We start from the raw sequence: 17,819 nt of genomic DNA, 5'->3' as shown, positions 1-17,819 counted from the left end.
CTGGTCTATTTTCTTAAAGCCAAACATCCAAATTTTGGTCTCCATTAATGCTTGAAGCATTAATGTCTCCATCCATGTCACCATTAAATGTCTGTGTCCATGTCACCATCAAATGTGTCGTGCCATGTCACCATTAAATGACAGAGACCTGTTGGGAATGAAGTTTCATTTTATTTTTTAAATTTTCATCTTCTGACTTCACTTTTATCACCAAGTTGTTTTTCTGACCAAAAAACACAAGATCAATTGATACAATCTATCCAATAACAACACTTGAGTTTGTTTTTTGTAATAGGCCTGTGTATTTGTTTACAGCCAAAGAAAAAACAACTCCGTGTGATCCACAGCCATGCCATGAAAACAGTGCAGAGTTGTGTGATCCTTGTAGTAACCATGGCACTTGCTATCTTCGTAATAGCTCAGTATTTACTGGTCAGTCTTTTGGTCAACACTTAATTAACAAATTATAAGCTAAAAAATGTGTTGGTGTATTTTGCGTTTTTAGTTTACTAATTGCTCTTGTCATTTCTTTGAAATTATCTCATTTTGATTATAATCATGATTATTAAAACAGTTTGATAAACTTATAAAAATTTTTGTAATTCATTAAATATGCACATTATAAAGGTAATATCTAAACATTTAATGAGATATTATGTAGTGATTTAAAATAACACAAAATTTTTTTAAATGTGCCATCTAATGATTTAAACGTGAACCCTTTATTAAGATATTATGTGGTGATTTTAAAATTAAATTCTTCCATTACCAGTGAACCTTTTATTAAGATATTATGTGGTGATTTTAAAATTAAATTCTTCCATTACCAGTGCTTTTATTAAGATATTATGTGGTGATTTTAAAATTAAATTCTTCTATTACCAGTGCTTTTATTAAGATATTATGTGGTGATTTTAAAATTAAATTCTATCATTACCAGTGAACCTTTTATTAAGATATTATGTGGTGATTTTAAAATTAAATTCTTCCATTACCAGTGAACCTTTTATTAAGATATTATGTGGTGATTTTAAAATTAAATTCTTCCATTACCAGTGCTTTTATTAAGATATTATGTGGTGATTTTAAAATTAAATTCTTCCATTACCAGTGAAACTTTTATTAAGATATTATGTGGTGATTTTAAAATTAAATTCTTCCATTACCAGTGAACCTTTTATTAAGATATTATGTGGTGATTTTAAAATTAAATTCTTCCATTACCAGTGAACCTTTTATTAAGATATTATGTGGTGATTTTAAAATTAAATTCTTCCATTACCAGTGAACCTTTTATTAAGATATTATGTGGTGATTTTAAAATTAAATTCTTCCACTACCAGTGAACCTTTTATTAAGATATTATGTGGTGATTTTAAAATTAAATTCTTCCATTACCAGTGAACCTTTTATTAAGATATTATGTGGTGATTTTAAAATTAAATTCTTCCATTACCAGTGAACCTTTTATTAAGATATTATGTGGTGATTTTAAAATTAAATTCTTCCATTACCAGTGCTTTTATTAAGATATTATGTGGTGATTTTAAAATTAAATTCTTCCATTACCAGTGCTTTTATTAAGATATTATGTGGTGATTTTAAAATTAAATTCTTCCATTACCAGTGAAACTTTTATTAAGATATTATGTGGTGATTTTAAAATTAAATTCTTCCATTACCAGTGAACCAGCTGGATCATGTCTGTGTATGCAACAAAGGAAGGGCAGGGGTCAAATGTCAAGTGAACAGTAGGTCAAGGTTTTGCTCAATCTAAAAATAGCCATATTTAATATATTAGGCATACTGAGCAACATGACTGTGTGTGTGTTTATATGGGTGGTGTGTGTGTTGTGATGATAAGTGTAGAAATCATTAATTAAAGAGAAAATCAATGTATGTATAACTGTTGCCCACCATGTATAATAATTGCTAGAAGCATCGTGAGGCATGGGGCTGGGGTGTGGACCGCACAGAGTGACACCACTTAGGGGGGGGGGGGGGCGACACCAAGACAAAAAAAATATATATGTAAGCCATCATATAAAGTCTGTGCATGACCTAAAGATGGCCAGCATGTTAATGTGGTCTGTGCATGACCTAAAGATGGCCAGCATGTTAATGTGGTTTGTGCATGACCTAAAGATGGCCAGCATGTTAATGTGGTCTGTGCATGACCTAAAGATGGCCAGCATGTTAATGTGGTTTGTGCATGACCTGTCTTGTTGAAAACACATATAGAACCTCATTTGGGTCTGAGAGAAGTCTCTCTCTCAAGGTGGAACCTTTCATTGGCACAAGATAGCCCAGTGTCCAGTCAGATGGGATTATCTCATCTTCCCAAATCTGCTTAAAGTAGAGATTGTAATATATCTGCAGATGTAATGGGTCTGCTGTAATATATCTGCAGATGTCATGGGTCTGCTGTAATATATCTGTAGATGTCATGGGTCTGCTGTAATATATCTGTAGATGTCATGGGTCTGCTGTAATATATCTGCAGATGTCATGGGTCTGCTGTAATATATCTGCAGATGTCATGGGTCTGCTGTAATATATCTGTAGATGTCATGGGTCTGCTGTAATATATCTGTAGATGTCATGGGTCTGCTGTAATATATCTGCAGATGTTGCTGAGTCTGCTGTTATATATCTGCAGATGTTGCTGAGTCTGCTGTAATATATCTGCAGATGTCATGGGTCTGCTGTAATATATCTGCAGATGTCATGGGTCTGCTGTAATATATCTGTAGATGTCATGGGTCTGCTGTAATATATCTGCAGATGTAATGGGTCTGCTGTAATATATCTGCAGATGTCATGGGTCTGCTGTAATATATCTGCAGATGTCATGGGTCTGCTGTAATATATCTGTAGATGTCATGGGTCTGCTGTAATATATCTGTAGATGTCATGGGTCTGCTGTAATATATCTGCAGATGTAATGGGTCTGCTGTAATATATCTGCAGATGTCATGGGTCTGCTGTAATATATCTGCAGATGTCATGGGTCTGCTGTAATATATCTGCAGATGTCATGGGTCTGCTGTAATATATCTGCAGATGTCGCTTAGTCTGCTGTAATATATCTGCAGATGTCATGGGTCTGCTGTAATATATCTGCAGATGTCATGGGTCTGCTGTAATATATCTGCAGATGTCATGGGTCTGCTGTAATATATCTGCAGATGTCATGGGTCTGCTGTAATATATCTGCAGATGTCATGGGTCTGCTGTAATATATCTGCAGATGTCGCTTAGTCTGCTGTAATATATCTGCAGATGTCATGGGTCTGCTGTAATATATCTGCAGATGTCATGGGTCTGCTGTAATATATCTGTAGATGTCATGGGTCTGCTGTAATATATCTGCAGATGTCATGGGTCTGCTGTAATATATCTGCAGATGTCGCTTAGTCTGCTGTAATATATATGTAGATGTCATGGGTCTGCTGTAATATATCTGCAGATGTCATGGGTCTGCTGTAATATATCTGTAGATGTCATGGGTCTGCTGTAATATATCTGCAGATGTAATGGGTCTGCTGTAATATATCTGCAGATGTCATGGGTCTGCTGTAATATATCTGCAGATGTCGCTGGGTCTGCTGTAATATATATGTAGATGTCATGGGTCTGCTGTAATATATCTGCAGATGTCATGGGTCTGCTGTAATATATCTGTAGATGTCATGGGTCTGCTGTAATATATCTGCAGATGTAATGGGTCTGCTGTAATATATCTGCAGATGTCATGGGTCTGCTGTAATATATCTGCAGATGTCATGGGTCTGCTGTAATATATCTGCAGATGTCATGGGTCTGCTGTAATATATCTGCAGATGTCATGGGTCTGCTGTAATATATCTGCAGATGTCGCTTAGTCTGCTGTAATATATCTGCAGATGTCATGGGTCTGCTGTAATATATCTGCAGATGTCATGGGTCTGCTGTAATATATCTGCAGATGTCATGGGTCTGCTGTAATATATCTGCAGATGTCATGGGTCTGCTGTAATATATCTGCAGATGTCATGGGTCTGCTGTAATATATCTGCAGATGTCGCTTAGTCTGCTGTAATATATCTGCAGATGTCATGGGTCTGCTGTAATATATCTGCAGATGTCATGGGTCTGCTGTAATATATCTGTAGATGTCATGGGTCTGCTGTAATATATCTGCAGATGTCATGGGTCTGCTGTAATATATCTGCAGATGTCGCTTAGTCTGCTGTAATATATATGTAGATGTCATGGGTCTGCTGTAATATATCTGCAGATGTCATGGGTCTGCTGTAATATATCTGTAGATGTCATGGGTCTGCTGTAATATATCTGCAGATGTAATGGGTCTGCTGTAATATATCTGCAGATGTCATGGGTCTGCTGTAATATATCTGCAGATGTCGCTGGGTCTGCTGTAATATATATGTAGATGTCATGGGTCTGCTGTAATATATCTGCAGATGTCATGGGTCTGCTGTAATATATCTGTAGATGTCATGGGTCTGCTGTAATATATCTGCAGATGTAATGGGTCTGCTGTAATATATCTGCAGATGTCATGGGTCTGCTGTAATATATCTGCAGATGTCGCTGGGTCTGCTGTAATATATATGTAGATGTCATGGGTCTGCTGTAATATATCTGCAGATGTCATGGGTCTGCTGTAATATATCTGTAGATGTCATGGGTCTGCTGTAATATATCTGCAGATGTAATGGGTCTGCTGTAATATATCTGCAGATGTCATGGGTCTGCTGTAATATATCTGCAGATGTCATGGGTCTGCTGTGATATATCTGCAGATGTCATGGGTCTGCTGTAATATATCTGCAGATGTCGCTTAGTCTGCTGTAATATATCTGCAGATGTCATGGGTCTGCTGTAATATATCTGCAGATGTCATGGGTCTGCTGTAATATATCTGCAGATGTCATGGGTCTGCTGTAATATATCTGCAGATGTCATGGGTCTGCTGTAATATATCTGCAGATGTCATGGGTCTGCTGTAATATATCTGCAGATGTCGCTTAGTCTGCTGTAATATATCTGCAGATGTCATGGGTCTGCTGTAATATATCTGCAGATGTCATGGGTCTGCTGTAATATATCTGTAGATGTCATGGGTCTGCTGTAATATATCTGCAGATGTCATGGGTCTGCTGTAATATATCTGCAGATGTCGCTTAGTCTGCTGTAATATATATGTAGATGTCATGGGTCTGCTGTAATATATCTGCAGATGTCATGGGTCTGCTGTAATATATCTGTAGATGTCATGGGTCTGCTGTAATATATCTGCAGATGTAATGGGTCTGCTGTAATATATCTGCAGATGTCATGGGTCTGCTGTAATATATCTGCAGATGTCGCTGGGTCTGCTGTAATATATATGTAGATGTCATGGGTCTGCTGTAATATATCTGCAGATGTCATGGGTCTGCTGTAATATATCTGTAGATGTCATGGGTCTGCTGTAATATATCTGCAGATGTAATGGGTCTGCTGTAATATATCTGCAGATGTCATGGGTCTGCTGTAATATATCTGCAGATGTCGCTGGGTCTGCTGTAATATATCTGCAGACAGGATCGTCTCAAGGGGGGGTTCCAATTTTTACCCGGGGACAAACTTTCGATTTGCACCCCCCCCCCCCCTCAAACTTTCGATTTGCACCCCCCCCCCCCTCAAACTTTCGATTTGCACCCCCCTCATACTTTTTATATATATACCGAGTGGTCTATGGGGGGGGGGGGTTATAACCCCCCCTAACCCCCCCTGCCTACGCCACTGTCTGCAGATATCGCTGGGTCTGATTTGAGCCTCTGGTGAAGTGCTGTCTTGGCCATTTTTCATGCTCTTTATTGTATGACTTATGTATGGTAGATTCAAATGACAAAAGGATCAATATGTTAATTCAAATGACTCAAGGATGTATATGTTAATTTAAATGAACTAAATTTTACTAATACATGATTTGTGTATGGTATATTCATATGACTTATCAGTGGCGTAGGCAGGGGGGTTAGGGGGGTCATAACCCCCCCCCCCCCCATAGACCCCTCGGTATATATTAAAAGTATCAGGGGGGTGGAAATCGAAAGTTTGAGGGGGGGGGGTGTGCAAATCGAAAGTTTGTCCCCGGGTAAAAATTGGACCCCCCCCCCCTTGAGACGATCCTGGCTACGCCACTGTGACTTATGTATCAATTTGTATATCCAGATGAGCTATGCAGCCAATTGCCAGCAAACGTCTGCAAGTTTGGATGTGTTGGAGATTTGGACAAGGGCATTCTATGCCAATGTCCATACAGGCTAGGAGGGATCAACTGCTCAACTCCAGGTAGGGGGTCATCAATGGGCAGGTTTGGGGGTCATCAATGGGCAGGTTTGGGGGTCATCAATGGGCAGGTTTGGGGGTCATCAATGGGCAGGTTTGGGGGTCATCAATGGGCAGGTTTGGGGGTCATCAATGGGCAGGTTTGGGGGTCATCAATGGGCAGGTTTGGGGGTCATCAATGGGCAGGTTTGGGGGTCATCAATGGGCAGGTTTGGGGGTCATCAATGGGCAGGTTTGGGGGTCATCAATGGGCAGGTTTGGGGGTCATCAATGGGCAGGTTTGGGGGTCATCAATGGGCAGGTTTGGGGGTCATCAATGGGCAGATTTGGGGGTCATCAATGGGCAGGTTTGGGGGTCATCAATGGGCAGGTTTGGGGGTCATCAATGGGCAGGTTTGGGGGTCATCAATGGGCAGGTTTGGGGGTCATCAATGGGCAGGTTTGGGGGTCATCAATGGGGAGGTTTGGGGGTCATCAATGTAGTGGTTTGGGGGTCATCAATGGGGAGGTTTGGGGGTCATCAATGGGCAGGTTTGGGGGTCATAATGGGCAGGTTTGGGGGTCATCAATGGGCAGGTTTGGGGGTCTTCAATGTAGTGGTTTGGGGGTCATCAATGGGCAGGTTTGGGGGTCATCAATGGGCAGGTTTGGGGGTCATCAATGGGCAGGTTTGGGGGTCATCAATGGGCAGGTTTGGGGGTCATCAATGGGCAGGTTTGGGGGTCATCAATGTAGTGGTTTGGGGGTTATCAATAGACAGGTTTGGGGGTCATCAATGGGCAGGTTTGGGGGTCATCAATGGGCAGGTTTAGGGGTCATCAATGGGGAGCTGAACCTACAAGTAAATTGATGTGAATTGTGCGCTAAATGTGTCCCTTGAGATGTGAATTGTGTACTAAATGTGTCCCTTGTGATGTGAATTGTGTGCTAAATGTGTCCCTTGTGATGTGAATTGTGTACTAAATGTGTCCCTTGTGATGTGAATTGTGTACTAAATGTGTCCCTTGTGATGTGAATTGTGTACTAAATGTGTCCCTTGTGATGTGAATTGTGTACTAAATGTGTCCCTTGTGATGTGAATTGTGTGCTAAATGTGTCCCTTGTGATATGAATTGTGTACTAAATGTGTCCCTTGTGATGTGAATTGTGTACTAAATGTGTCCCTTGTGAAGTGAATTGTGTGCTAAATGTGTCCCTTGTGAAGTGAATTGTGTGCTAAATGTGTCCCTTGTGATGTGAATTGTGTGCTAAATGTGTCCCTTGTGATGTGAATTGTGTGCTAAATGTGTCCCTTGTGATGTGAATTGTGTGCTAAATGTGTCCCTTGTGATGTGAATTGTGTACTAAATGTGTCCCTTGTGAAGTGAATTGTGTGCTAAATGTGTCCCTTGTGATGTGAATTGTGTGCTAAATGTGCCCCTTGTGATGTGAATTGTGTGCTAAATGTGTCCCTTGTGATGTGAATTGTGTGCTAAATGTGTCCCTTGTGATGTGAATTGTGTGTTAAATGTTTCCCTTGTGATGTGAATTGTGTGCTAAATGTGTCCCTTGTGATGTGAATTGTGTACTATATGTGTCCCTTGTGTTGTGAATTGTGTACTAAATGTGTCCCTTGTGAAGTGAATTGTGTACTAAATGTGTCCCTTGTGATGTGAATTGTGTGCTAAATGTGTCCTTTGTGATGTGAATTGTGTGCTAAATGTGTCCCTTGTGATGTGAATTGTGTGCTAAATGTGTCCCTTGTGATGTGAATTGTGTGCTAAATGTGTCCCTTGTGATGTGAATTGTGTGCTAAATGTGTCCCTTGTGATGTGAATTGTGTGCTAAATGTGTCCCTTGTGATGTGAATTGTGTACTAAATGTGTCCCTTGTGAAGTGAATTGTGTGCTAAATGTGTCCCTTGTGATGTGAATTGTGTGCTAAATGTGCCCCTTGTGATGTGAATTGTGTGCTAAATGTGTCCCTTGTGATGTGAATTGTGTGCTAAATGTGTCCCTTGTGATGTGAATTGTGTGTTAAATGTGTCCCTTGTGATGTGAATTGTGTGCTAAATGTGTCCCTTGTGATGTGAATTGTGTACTAAATGTGTCCCTTGTGATGTGAATTGTGTACTAAATGTGTCCCTTGTGATGTGAATTGTGTGCTAAATGTGTCCTTTGTGATGTGAATTGTGTGCTAAATGTGTCCCTTGTGATGTGAATTGTGTGCTAAATGTGTCCCTTGTGATGTGAATTGTGTGCTAAATGTGTCCTTTGTGATGTGAATTGTGTGCTAAATGTGTCCCTTGTGATGTGAATTGTGTGCTAAATGTGTCCCTTGTGATGTGAATTGTGTGCTAAATGTGTCCCTTGTGATGTGAATTGTGTGCTAAATGTGTCCCTTGTGATGTGAATTGTGTGCTAAATGTGTCCCTTGTGATGTGAATTGTGTACTAAATGTGTCCCTTGTGAAGTGAATTGTGTGCTAAATGTGTCCCTTGTGATGTGAATTGTGTGCTAAATGTGCCCCTTGTGATGTGAATTGTGTGCTAAATGTGTCCCTTGTGATGTGAATTGTGTGCTAAATGTGTCCCTTGTGATGTGAATTGTGTGTTAAATGTGTCCCTTGTGATGTGAATTGTGTGCTAAATGTGTCCCTTGTGATGTGAATTGTGTACTAAATGTGTCCCTTGTGATGTGAATTGTGTACTAAATGTGTCCCTTGTGATGTGAATTGTGTGCTAAATGTGTCCTTTGTGATGTGAATTGTGTGCTAAATGTGTCCCTTGTGATGTGAATTGTGTGCTAAATGTGTCCCTTGTGATGTGAATTGTGTGCTAAATGTGTCCCTTGTGATGTGAATTGTGTACTAAATGTGTCCCTTGTGATGTGAATTGTGTACTAAATGTGTCCCTTGTGATGTGAATTGTGTGCTAAATGTGTCCCTTGTGAAGTGAATTGTGTACTAAATGTGTCCCTTGTGATGTGAATTGTGTGCTAAATGTGTCCCTTGTGATGTGAATTGTGTGCTAAATGTGTCCCTTGTGAAGTGAATTGTGTATTAAATGTGTCCCTTGTGAAGGATTGATATATGTTTACAATGATCATTTGGACACCTCAGATGTGTCTAATGTTGAGTGATCAAATGTGTCTTATGTTGAGTGATCAAATGTGTCTCATGTTGAGTGATCAAATGTGTCTCATGTTGAGTGAACAAATGTGTCTCATGTTGAGTGAATCAAATGTGTCTCATGTTGAGTGAATCAAACGTGTCTCATGTTGAGTGAACAAATGTGTCTCATGTTGAGTGATCAAATGTGTCTCATGTTGAGTGATCAAATGTGTCTCATGTTGAGTGATCAAATGTGTCTCATGTTGAGTGATCAAATGTGTCTCATGTTGAGTGATCAAATGTGTCTCATGTTGAGTGATCAAATGTGTCTCATGTTGAGTGATCAAATGTGTCTCATGTTGAGTGATCAAATGCGTCTCATGTTGAGTGATCAAATGTGTCTTATGTTGAGTGATCAAATGTGTCTCATGTTGAGTGATCAAATGTGTCTCATGTTGAGTGATGTCATTTTTCCCTTCAGTCAATACACCATGTGAGAGGAAAAAAGCCTTCTTCGAAGATGTAGCTGACATTCTGTCAACAGAGAATGTTCCAGTAGAAAAAGCGATGGTCCAGCTGATCAAAAGGCTCTACTCAAACAGTTCATCAATCCCACAAGTCTCTTGTGACGCTGTTGGTCAGTTTCATCAAGTCCAGTGTAATGTAAGCTGACACTTCAAATGAACTTTAAAATTTTTCTCACTTCTTCTGTTTGCTTTTAAAGCAGTTCATTCAAACTCTAACTGTAAACCTGATGCTAATCCCAGCTGTAAACCTGATGCTAATCCCAGCTGTAAGGCTGACACTCATCCCAGCTGTAAGGCTGATACATATCCCAGCTGTAAGGCTGACACTAATCCCAGCTGTAAACCTGATGCTAATCCCAGCTGTAAGACTGACACTTATCCCAGCTGTAAGGCTGACACTTATCCCAGCTGTAAGGCTGACACTTATCCCAGCTGTAAGACTGACACTTATCCCAGCTGTAAGACTGACACTTATCCCAGCTGTAAGGCTGACACTTATCCCAGCTGTAAGGCTGACACTTATCCCAGCTGTAAGGCTGACACTTATCCCAGCTGTAAGGCTGACACTTATCCCAGCTGAAAGGCTGACACTTATCCCAGCTGAAAGGCTGACACTTATCCCAGCTGTAAACCTGACACTTATCCCAGCTGAAAGGCTGACACTTATCCCAGCTGAAAGGCTGACACTTATCCCAGCTGAAAGGCTGACACTTATCCCAGCTGAAAGGAAGACACTTATCCCAGCTGTAAACCTGACACTTATCCCAGCTGTAAGGCTGACACTTATCCCAGCTGTAAGGCTGACACTTATCCCAGCTGTAAGGCTGACACTTATCCCAGCTGTAAGGCTGACACTTATCCAAGCTGTAAGACTGACACTTATCCCAGCTGTAAGACTGACACTTATCCCAGCTGAAAGGCTGACACTTATCCCAGCTGTAAGGCTGACACTTATCCCAGCTGTAAGGCTGACACTTATCCCAGCTGTAAGGCTGACACTTATCCCAGCTGTAAGACTGACACTTATCCCAGCTGAAAGGCTGACACTTATCCCAGCTGAAAGGCTGACACTTATCCCAGCTGTAAGGCTGACACTTATCCCAGCTGTAAGGCTCATCCCAGCTGTAAGGCTGACACTTATCCCAGCTGTAAGGCTGACACTTATCCCAGCTGAAAGGCTGACACTTATCCCAGCTGAAAGGCTGACACTAATCCCAGCTGTAAGACTGACACTTATCCCAGCTGTAAGACTGACACTTATCCCAGCTGAAAGGCTGACACTTATCCCAGCTGTAAACCTGACACTTATCCCAGCTGAAAGGCTGACACTTATCCCAGCTGTAAGGCTGACACTTATCCCAGCTGTAAGACTGACACTTATCCCAGCTGAAAGGCTGACACTTATCCCAGCTGTAAGGCTGACACTTATCCCAGCTGTAAGGCTGACACTTATCCCAGCTGAAAGGCTGACACTTATCCCAGCTGAAAGGCTGACACTTATCCCAGCTGTAAGGCTGACACTTATCCCAGCTGTAATGCTGACACTTATCCCAGCTGTAAGGCTGATACAATCCCAGATGTAAGACTGACACTTATCCCAGCTGTAAGGCTGATACATATCCCAGCTGTAAGGCTGACACTAATCCCAGCTGTAAGACTGACACTTATCCCAGCTGTAAGGCTGACACTTATCCCAGCTGTAATGCTGACACTTATCCCAGCTGTAAGGCTGACACTAATCCCAGCTGTAAGGCTGACACTTATCCCAGCTGTAAGGCTGACACTTATCCCAGCTGTAAGGCTGACACTTATCCCAGCTGTAAGACTGACACTTATCCCAGCTGTAAGGCTGACACTTATCCCAGCTGTAATGCTGACACTTATCCCAGCTGTAAGGCTGACACTTATCCCAGCTGTAAGGCTGACACTTATCCCAGCTGTAAGGCTGACACTTATCCCAGCTGACAGTATTCCTAACCTGTAAAGCTGGACACTAATGAAAACTGTTTTGTTTCAGCTGTCTGTTCAAACATGGAACGTGACTGACTGCTACTGTGTCAACACCTACGGTACACAGATCAGCAGCAACACTAAGAGCTACATTGGGTACAATTTGTGTACAGGTGAGTTTGGGTACAATTTGTGTACAGGTGAGTTGTGGGTACAATTTGTGTACAGGTAGGTCTTACATGATACTTGATAACTTTTACTTAGCTCTAATGTTGAAAATAAATTGTCAATTGGACAGGTCCACAAGATTTCAGAAGTCTTGCTGCCCTATGCAAGCAGACAGACTCAGGGGAATCTCTAGTACAATGTTTCAATGGAGGGACTTGTGTCCTTGACCCTTATGAAGGGAAGTTGTGTGACTGTCCAAAAGGTTACTTTGGCCAGTTCTGTGAAAAACAAGGATCCCCAACAAGTAAGTAGGAGAGATTTCAATATTTGTTAGGATTCCCCAACAAGTAAGTAGGAGAGATTTCAATATTTGTTAGGATTCCCCAACAAGTAGGTAGGAGAGATTTCAATATTTGCCAGGATTCCCCAACAAGTAAGTAGGAGAGATTTCAATATTTGCCAAATTAAGAGAGACTTCAATACATTGGCACCTTACAAAACTAATTGAATCTGTTCTGTAAGGTTGCTCATATGTTGAATTATTGGTTTCTCAAACCAATTTTCTCCATTGAGATAATATATGTAATGCCATTAAACCATTCCAGCCCCCGAAATCCCACCCCAGTTGTTTTTTGTTACATAATTTTTAATAACAAAAATATATTTATAAATAACAAATGAATATAATATAGGAGAATATAAAAACACATCTAAATAATGTAAGGGAATATAAATATTAAATTTATATAATATAGGGGAATATAAATAAGAAATGTATATAATATAGGAGAACATAAATGGAGAATATAAAAACACATCTAAATAATATAGGGGAATATAAATAAGAAATTTAAATAATAACACCATATGCTTTCTGTGGCTACCTTGCTGACACATTTATTTCTTTAGACACATCTAGGTCTTTCTGTGGCTACCTTGCTGACTCATGGGAATCATCACGTTATTTCTTCTCAACAAACTCAAGCAATTTGAACTGGACAGTTTTTCAAAGAGAACTTTACAAGACTCTAACATACAACTTTCTTACCCCAAATGACAGGTAATCTTATAGAACTTTACAAGACTCTAACATACAATTTTCTTACCCCAAATGACAGGTAATCTAAAGGTATATCTTATAATCTTATAATCTTACACTGAGTGTCTGCACATGTGTTTTATGTTAAGACATTTTCTTGTAGGAATTGTTTTTGTTAAAATGGCAGTTATGTCTCAATTCCGTGGATAACACCAACTTTATGGATAAGCTTGGAATGTGCAGTCTACACTGGATAACACTAAATTTATGGATAAGCTTGGAATGTGCAGTCTACACTGGATAACACCAACTTTATGGATAAGCTTGGAATGTGCAGTCTACACTGGATAACACCAAATTTATGGATAAGCTTGGAATGTGCAGTCTATACTGGATAACACCAACTTTATGGATAAGCTTGGAATGTGCAGTCTATACTGGATAACACCAACTTTATGGATAAGCTTGGAATGTGCAGTCTATACTGGATAACACCAAATTTATGGATAAGCTTGGAATGTGCAGTCTATACTGGATAACACAAGCTGTAAAAAAAACAGCAATTTAAAATAATTTTGTGTATTTTTTAAACAGGGGAGTTTGTTCTGAGAGGTAGGCCTAGGGTTAGGGTTAGGGTTAACCCTAGGCCTATTGATGGGTTAGGGTTAACCCTAGGCCTATTGATGGGTTAGGGTTAACCCTAGGCCTATTGATGGGTTAGGGTTAACCCTAGGCCTATTGATGGGTTAGGGTTAACCCTAGGCTTATTGATGGGTTAGGGTTAACTCTAGGCCTATTGATGGGTTAGGGTTAACCTTAGGCCTATTGGTTATGTCCTAGACCCTCAATTTTTATATAGATATCTCGTCTATACTAATAGTTTCGCTGTCTGTCTGTCTGTCTGTCTGTCTGTCTGTCTGTCTGTCTGTCCGTCCGTCCTTCCGTCAGCCCTATGAAAACAAAAACGAAATAGTCCAAAGCCGGGGGAGTGCACACAATAATATGACGTCATTGATTCTCGAGTAAACATTGAATTAAAAAGCCAATTTTGTCTAATCTTAAAAGTGGTTTGCGTGAAGAGCAGAGTTTCTTCCAGGCATCTCTTCGGGGGGGCGAAGCCCCCCCCCGAAAAATTTTTACCGCCCCCCCCCGAACGAAATGAAATTTATATAATGTATATAGAAAATATATACTTTTAACAGTGTCCGCCCCCCCGAAGAAAGTTTACCGCCCCCCCGAAGATTTCAAGTGCCCCACCGGAGAAAAAAGTCTGGAAGAAACACTGGTGAAGAGTTTCTTTCATACAATTCTTTGAGTAGGCGCGAAGCCTATCCCCTGAGTAAGAACGTCTAAGCCGCCCCCCCCCCCCTCCCAACTCAAAAGAAATGTCGTCATCGATACTCTATAATCTATAATAAAATTACAGCCTAATTCATGTGTCTAATCTAAAAAGTGTTTTGCGTGCACAGTTTCTTTCATGCATCTCTTCATGCATCTCTCCCATGCTCTACCTTTAGTTCGTATGATCAACAAATGCTACCAGTGTTTGTTTCAAATTTTTTCTCCCCTGAGGGGGGGGGGGGGGTACTTGAAATTTTCGGGGGTGCGTGTGGACTAAATTTTCTGGCAGGGTGAAGTATATTTTCTATATAAATTCTATTTCATTGAATGGGACGGTAGATGTGCTTTGAGGTGTGTGTGTGTGTGTGTGGGGGGGGGGGGGGGGGGGCAAGTAGAGTCGCCTCAAAGAAACTCTAAATGCGACTTTTGTCATGATTGAGATTAGTTACAAGGTTTAGGAGTATAGCTGCAACAATATTTAGTATCAATGTGCAGTAACTACGTAGAGATCAAGCTTAAGGTGGTGATTTTGGTTTTGGTTTTAGTTTAGAGAAAATAGACAGCACTATCAACCTAGCGCCCGTTGAATCCTTCCTCAACAGGCCATTTTTCGGTTCCCAGAAAGAACCGCAACGGAAAAAAGCGCAACGGAAAAAAGCGCAAAACAAAAAGCGCAACGGAAAAAAGCGCACACGGAAAAAAGCGCAAAGAGAAAAAAGCGCAAACGGAAAAAAGCGCAAAGAGAAAAAAGCGCAAACGGAAAAAAGCGCAAAGAGAAAAAAGCGCACACAGAAAAAAGCGCAAAGAGAAAAAAGCGCACACAGAAAAAAGCGCAAACGGAAAAAAGCGCACACAGAAAAAAGCGCAAACAGAAAAAAGCGCAAACGGAAAAAAGCGCAAAGAGAAAAAAGCGCAAAAGGAAAAAATCGCAAAGAGAAAAAAGCGCACACGGAAAAAAAGCGCAAACGGAAAAAAGCGCAAACGGAAAAAAGCGCAAACAGAAAAAAGCGCAAACGGAAAAAAGCGCAAAGAGAAAAAAGCGCACACAGAAAAAAGCGCAAACAGAAAAAAGCGCAAACGGAAAAAAGCGCAAACAGAAAAAAGCGCAAACGGAAAAAAAACGCAAACTGAAAAAAGCGCAACGACAAAAAGCGCAACGGAAAAAAGCGCAAAAAAAAGAAAAAAAAACGCAAACAGAAAAAAGCACACACAGAAAACTGTGCACACCGAAAAATGCACAGAGAGCCATTTTCGCACAAAGACCTATAAGGACTAGATGACACATTTATACATGATTGTTAGGGCTGCTGTGAGGTGCTGTGTATATATATATATATATATATATATATATATGTGTGTGTGTGTGTGTGTTTTATCAAGGGTATTTTTGTGCGAATGAATGTTGGTGCGAGAGATATAGCGAATGCATGTTTGATGACTCGGAAGAAAGAGAGGGAAGTTTTGCGATAGAAACGGGTTGTTATAGAATGCAAGCTTGGGACTAGGGAGCATGTACGAGATACTCCGTGTAATGCCAATATCAAGGATAGTTTTATGTTTATTTATTCGAGAATAGTCGTTGAATAAATAGTGAACAAGAAAAAAATAGACGTTGTGTCAAGCGATTATCGCCTGTTTGGTGATGTTAATGCACATGGTAGTGGTATGCTTTAAGTGGTAGTATATCGCGTCAGGTCAAACACAACACTCTCACAGCAGCCCTAACAATCATGTATAAATGTGTCATCTAGTTCTTATAGGTCTTTGTGCGAAAATGGCTCTCTGTGCATTTTTCGGTGTGCACAGTTTTCTGTGTGTGCTTTTTTCTGTTTGCGTTTTTTTTCTTTTTTTTGCGCTTTTTTCCGTTGCGCTTTTTGTCGTTGCGCTTTTTTCAGTTTGCGTTTTTTTCCGTTTGCGCTTTTTTCTGTTTGCGCTTTTTTCCGTTTGCGCTTTTTTCTGTTTGCGCTTTTTTCTGTGTGCGCTTTTTTCTCTTTGCGCTTTTTTCCGTTTGCGCTTTTTTCTGTTTGCGCTTTTTTCCGTTTGCGCTTTTTTCCGTTTGCGCTTTTTTTTCCGTGTGCGCTTTTTTCTCTTTGCGATTTTTTCCTTTTGCGCTTTTTTCTCTTTGCGCTTTTTTCCGTTTGCGCTTTTTTCTGTTTGCGCTTTTTTCTGTGTGCGCTTTTTTCCGTTTGCGCTTTTTTCAGTGTGCGCTTTTTTCTCTTTGCGCTTTTTTCTGTGTGCGCTTTTTTCTCTTTGCGCTTTTTTCTGTTTGCGCTTTTTTCTCTTTGCGCTTTTTTCTGTGTGCGCTTTTTTCTCTTTGCGCTTTTTTCCGTGTGCGCTTTTTTCCGTTGCGCTTTTTGTTTTGCGCTTTTTTCCGTTGCGCTTTTTTCCGTTGCGGTTCTTTCCGGCCACCCATTTTTCTCATCTATAATATAATGATGCGGGTAGTGTGTCAGTCTGTCAGTCAGTCATGGCTATAGATTTTGGAACCACAAAAAGTAAACATCACACCATGCAGTGCTTTTATATTGCATCTCATTGTCTTATTGAAACTAATTAAGTTGGGTTTGTTTATATAAAGATTTAAATTTATTTTATAGTTGCCGCAGTTTTTATATTTTCAAATAACGTGATGAAAATATTAAATACACATTGCTAAAACATGTTAAACTGATCAATGTCAAATATAATTTTTGTTAAGATTCCTAGAAAAAGTGGATGCATTTTCTTAACAGAAGGGTCAAAAAAGCTAATTAATTAAAATATTTAATAGTTATGCCAGGGGAGGTAATTTAAAAATAAATTGAAACTCACGCTAATAAAATTAAACCGGGAGTGATCTCCCCTAAACTTTCTCGAATATTCTTATATAACACTACGGGGGATGGCAACTCTGGATATAAACATGATTTTTACAAGCTTTTAATAGTGCGTAATATTATTAGTACTTTATAAATTCACCTGCGTTTTTTAAGAAATCTAAAATAGCGTAAATTACTACTTACGGTCATCAGAAATTAGTCAAAATTTAATAGAAGGCAGAGAATTAGATTTTTTACTTAGGCCCTACATGTAAAATGTCATTTATATATCTGAAATAGTACTCAAGTTATAGGCTTTTGAAAAATTGAAAGTAGAAAAAGTCCCACTTCTGGTTACCGGAAATCGCTGAAAAGTTGATACAGAACTAAAAATTTGATATAATACTTATATATGAAATTTCATCAACCTAGCTGTAACAGTACTCAAGTTATCGTGTTCACAGACACACATACACACACACACAGACATACAGACAGAATTGCAAATCCCAGTTTTTTCCGACTCGATTACACATAAAATGCCTTAATTTTGATAAATCTAGA

The 17,819-nt window shown here is 39.9% G+C and overlaps 1 protein-coding gene across 4 annotated transcripts in view; it reads left to right on the top strand.

The window, feature by feature from the left end:
* The window catches only part of LOC131938024 (uncharacterized), a 141,145-nt gene that overhangs the window by 61,017 nt on the left and 62,309 nt on the right, over nucleotides 1–17,819 (top strand). For all 4 annotated transcript variants that reach the window (XM_059295841.1, XM_059295839.1, XM_059295838.1 and 1 more), the window contains exons 34-40: nucleotides 316–432; nucleotides 1,686–1,751; nucleotides 6,226–6,345; nucleotides 9,914–10,095; nucleotides 11,977–12,082; nucleotides 12,208–12,381; nucleotides 12,987–13,137. In XM_059295841.1, the coding sequence (XP_059151824.1) occupies nucleotides 316–432; nucleotides 1,686–1,751; nucleotides 6,226–6,345; nucleotides 9,914–10,095; nucleotides 11,977–12,082; nucleotides 12,208–12,381; nucleotides 12,987–13,137 (916 nt within the window). The remainder of the gene's footprint in view (nucleotides 1–315; nucleotides 433–1,685; nucleotides 1,752–6,225; nucleotides 6,346–9,913; nucleotides 10,096–11,976; nucleotides 12,083–12,207; nucleotides 12,382–12,986; nucleotides 13,138–17,819) is intronic.

This window comes from Physella acuta, unplaced genomic scaffold (genome assembly GCF_028476545.2).
Source record: "Physella acuta isolate Inbredline_101_S28 unplaced genomic scaffold, ASM2847654v3 ptg000228l, whole genome shotgun sequence".
In the NCBI taxonomy this organism is placed as follows: Eukaryota; Metazoa; Mollusca; class Gastropoda; family Physidae; genus Physella; species Physella acuta.
This window is presented reverse-complemented; position numbering and strand designations above follow the sequence as displayed.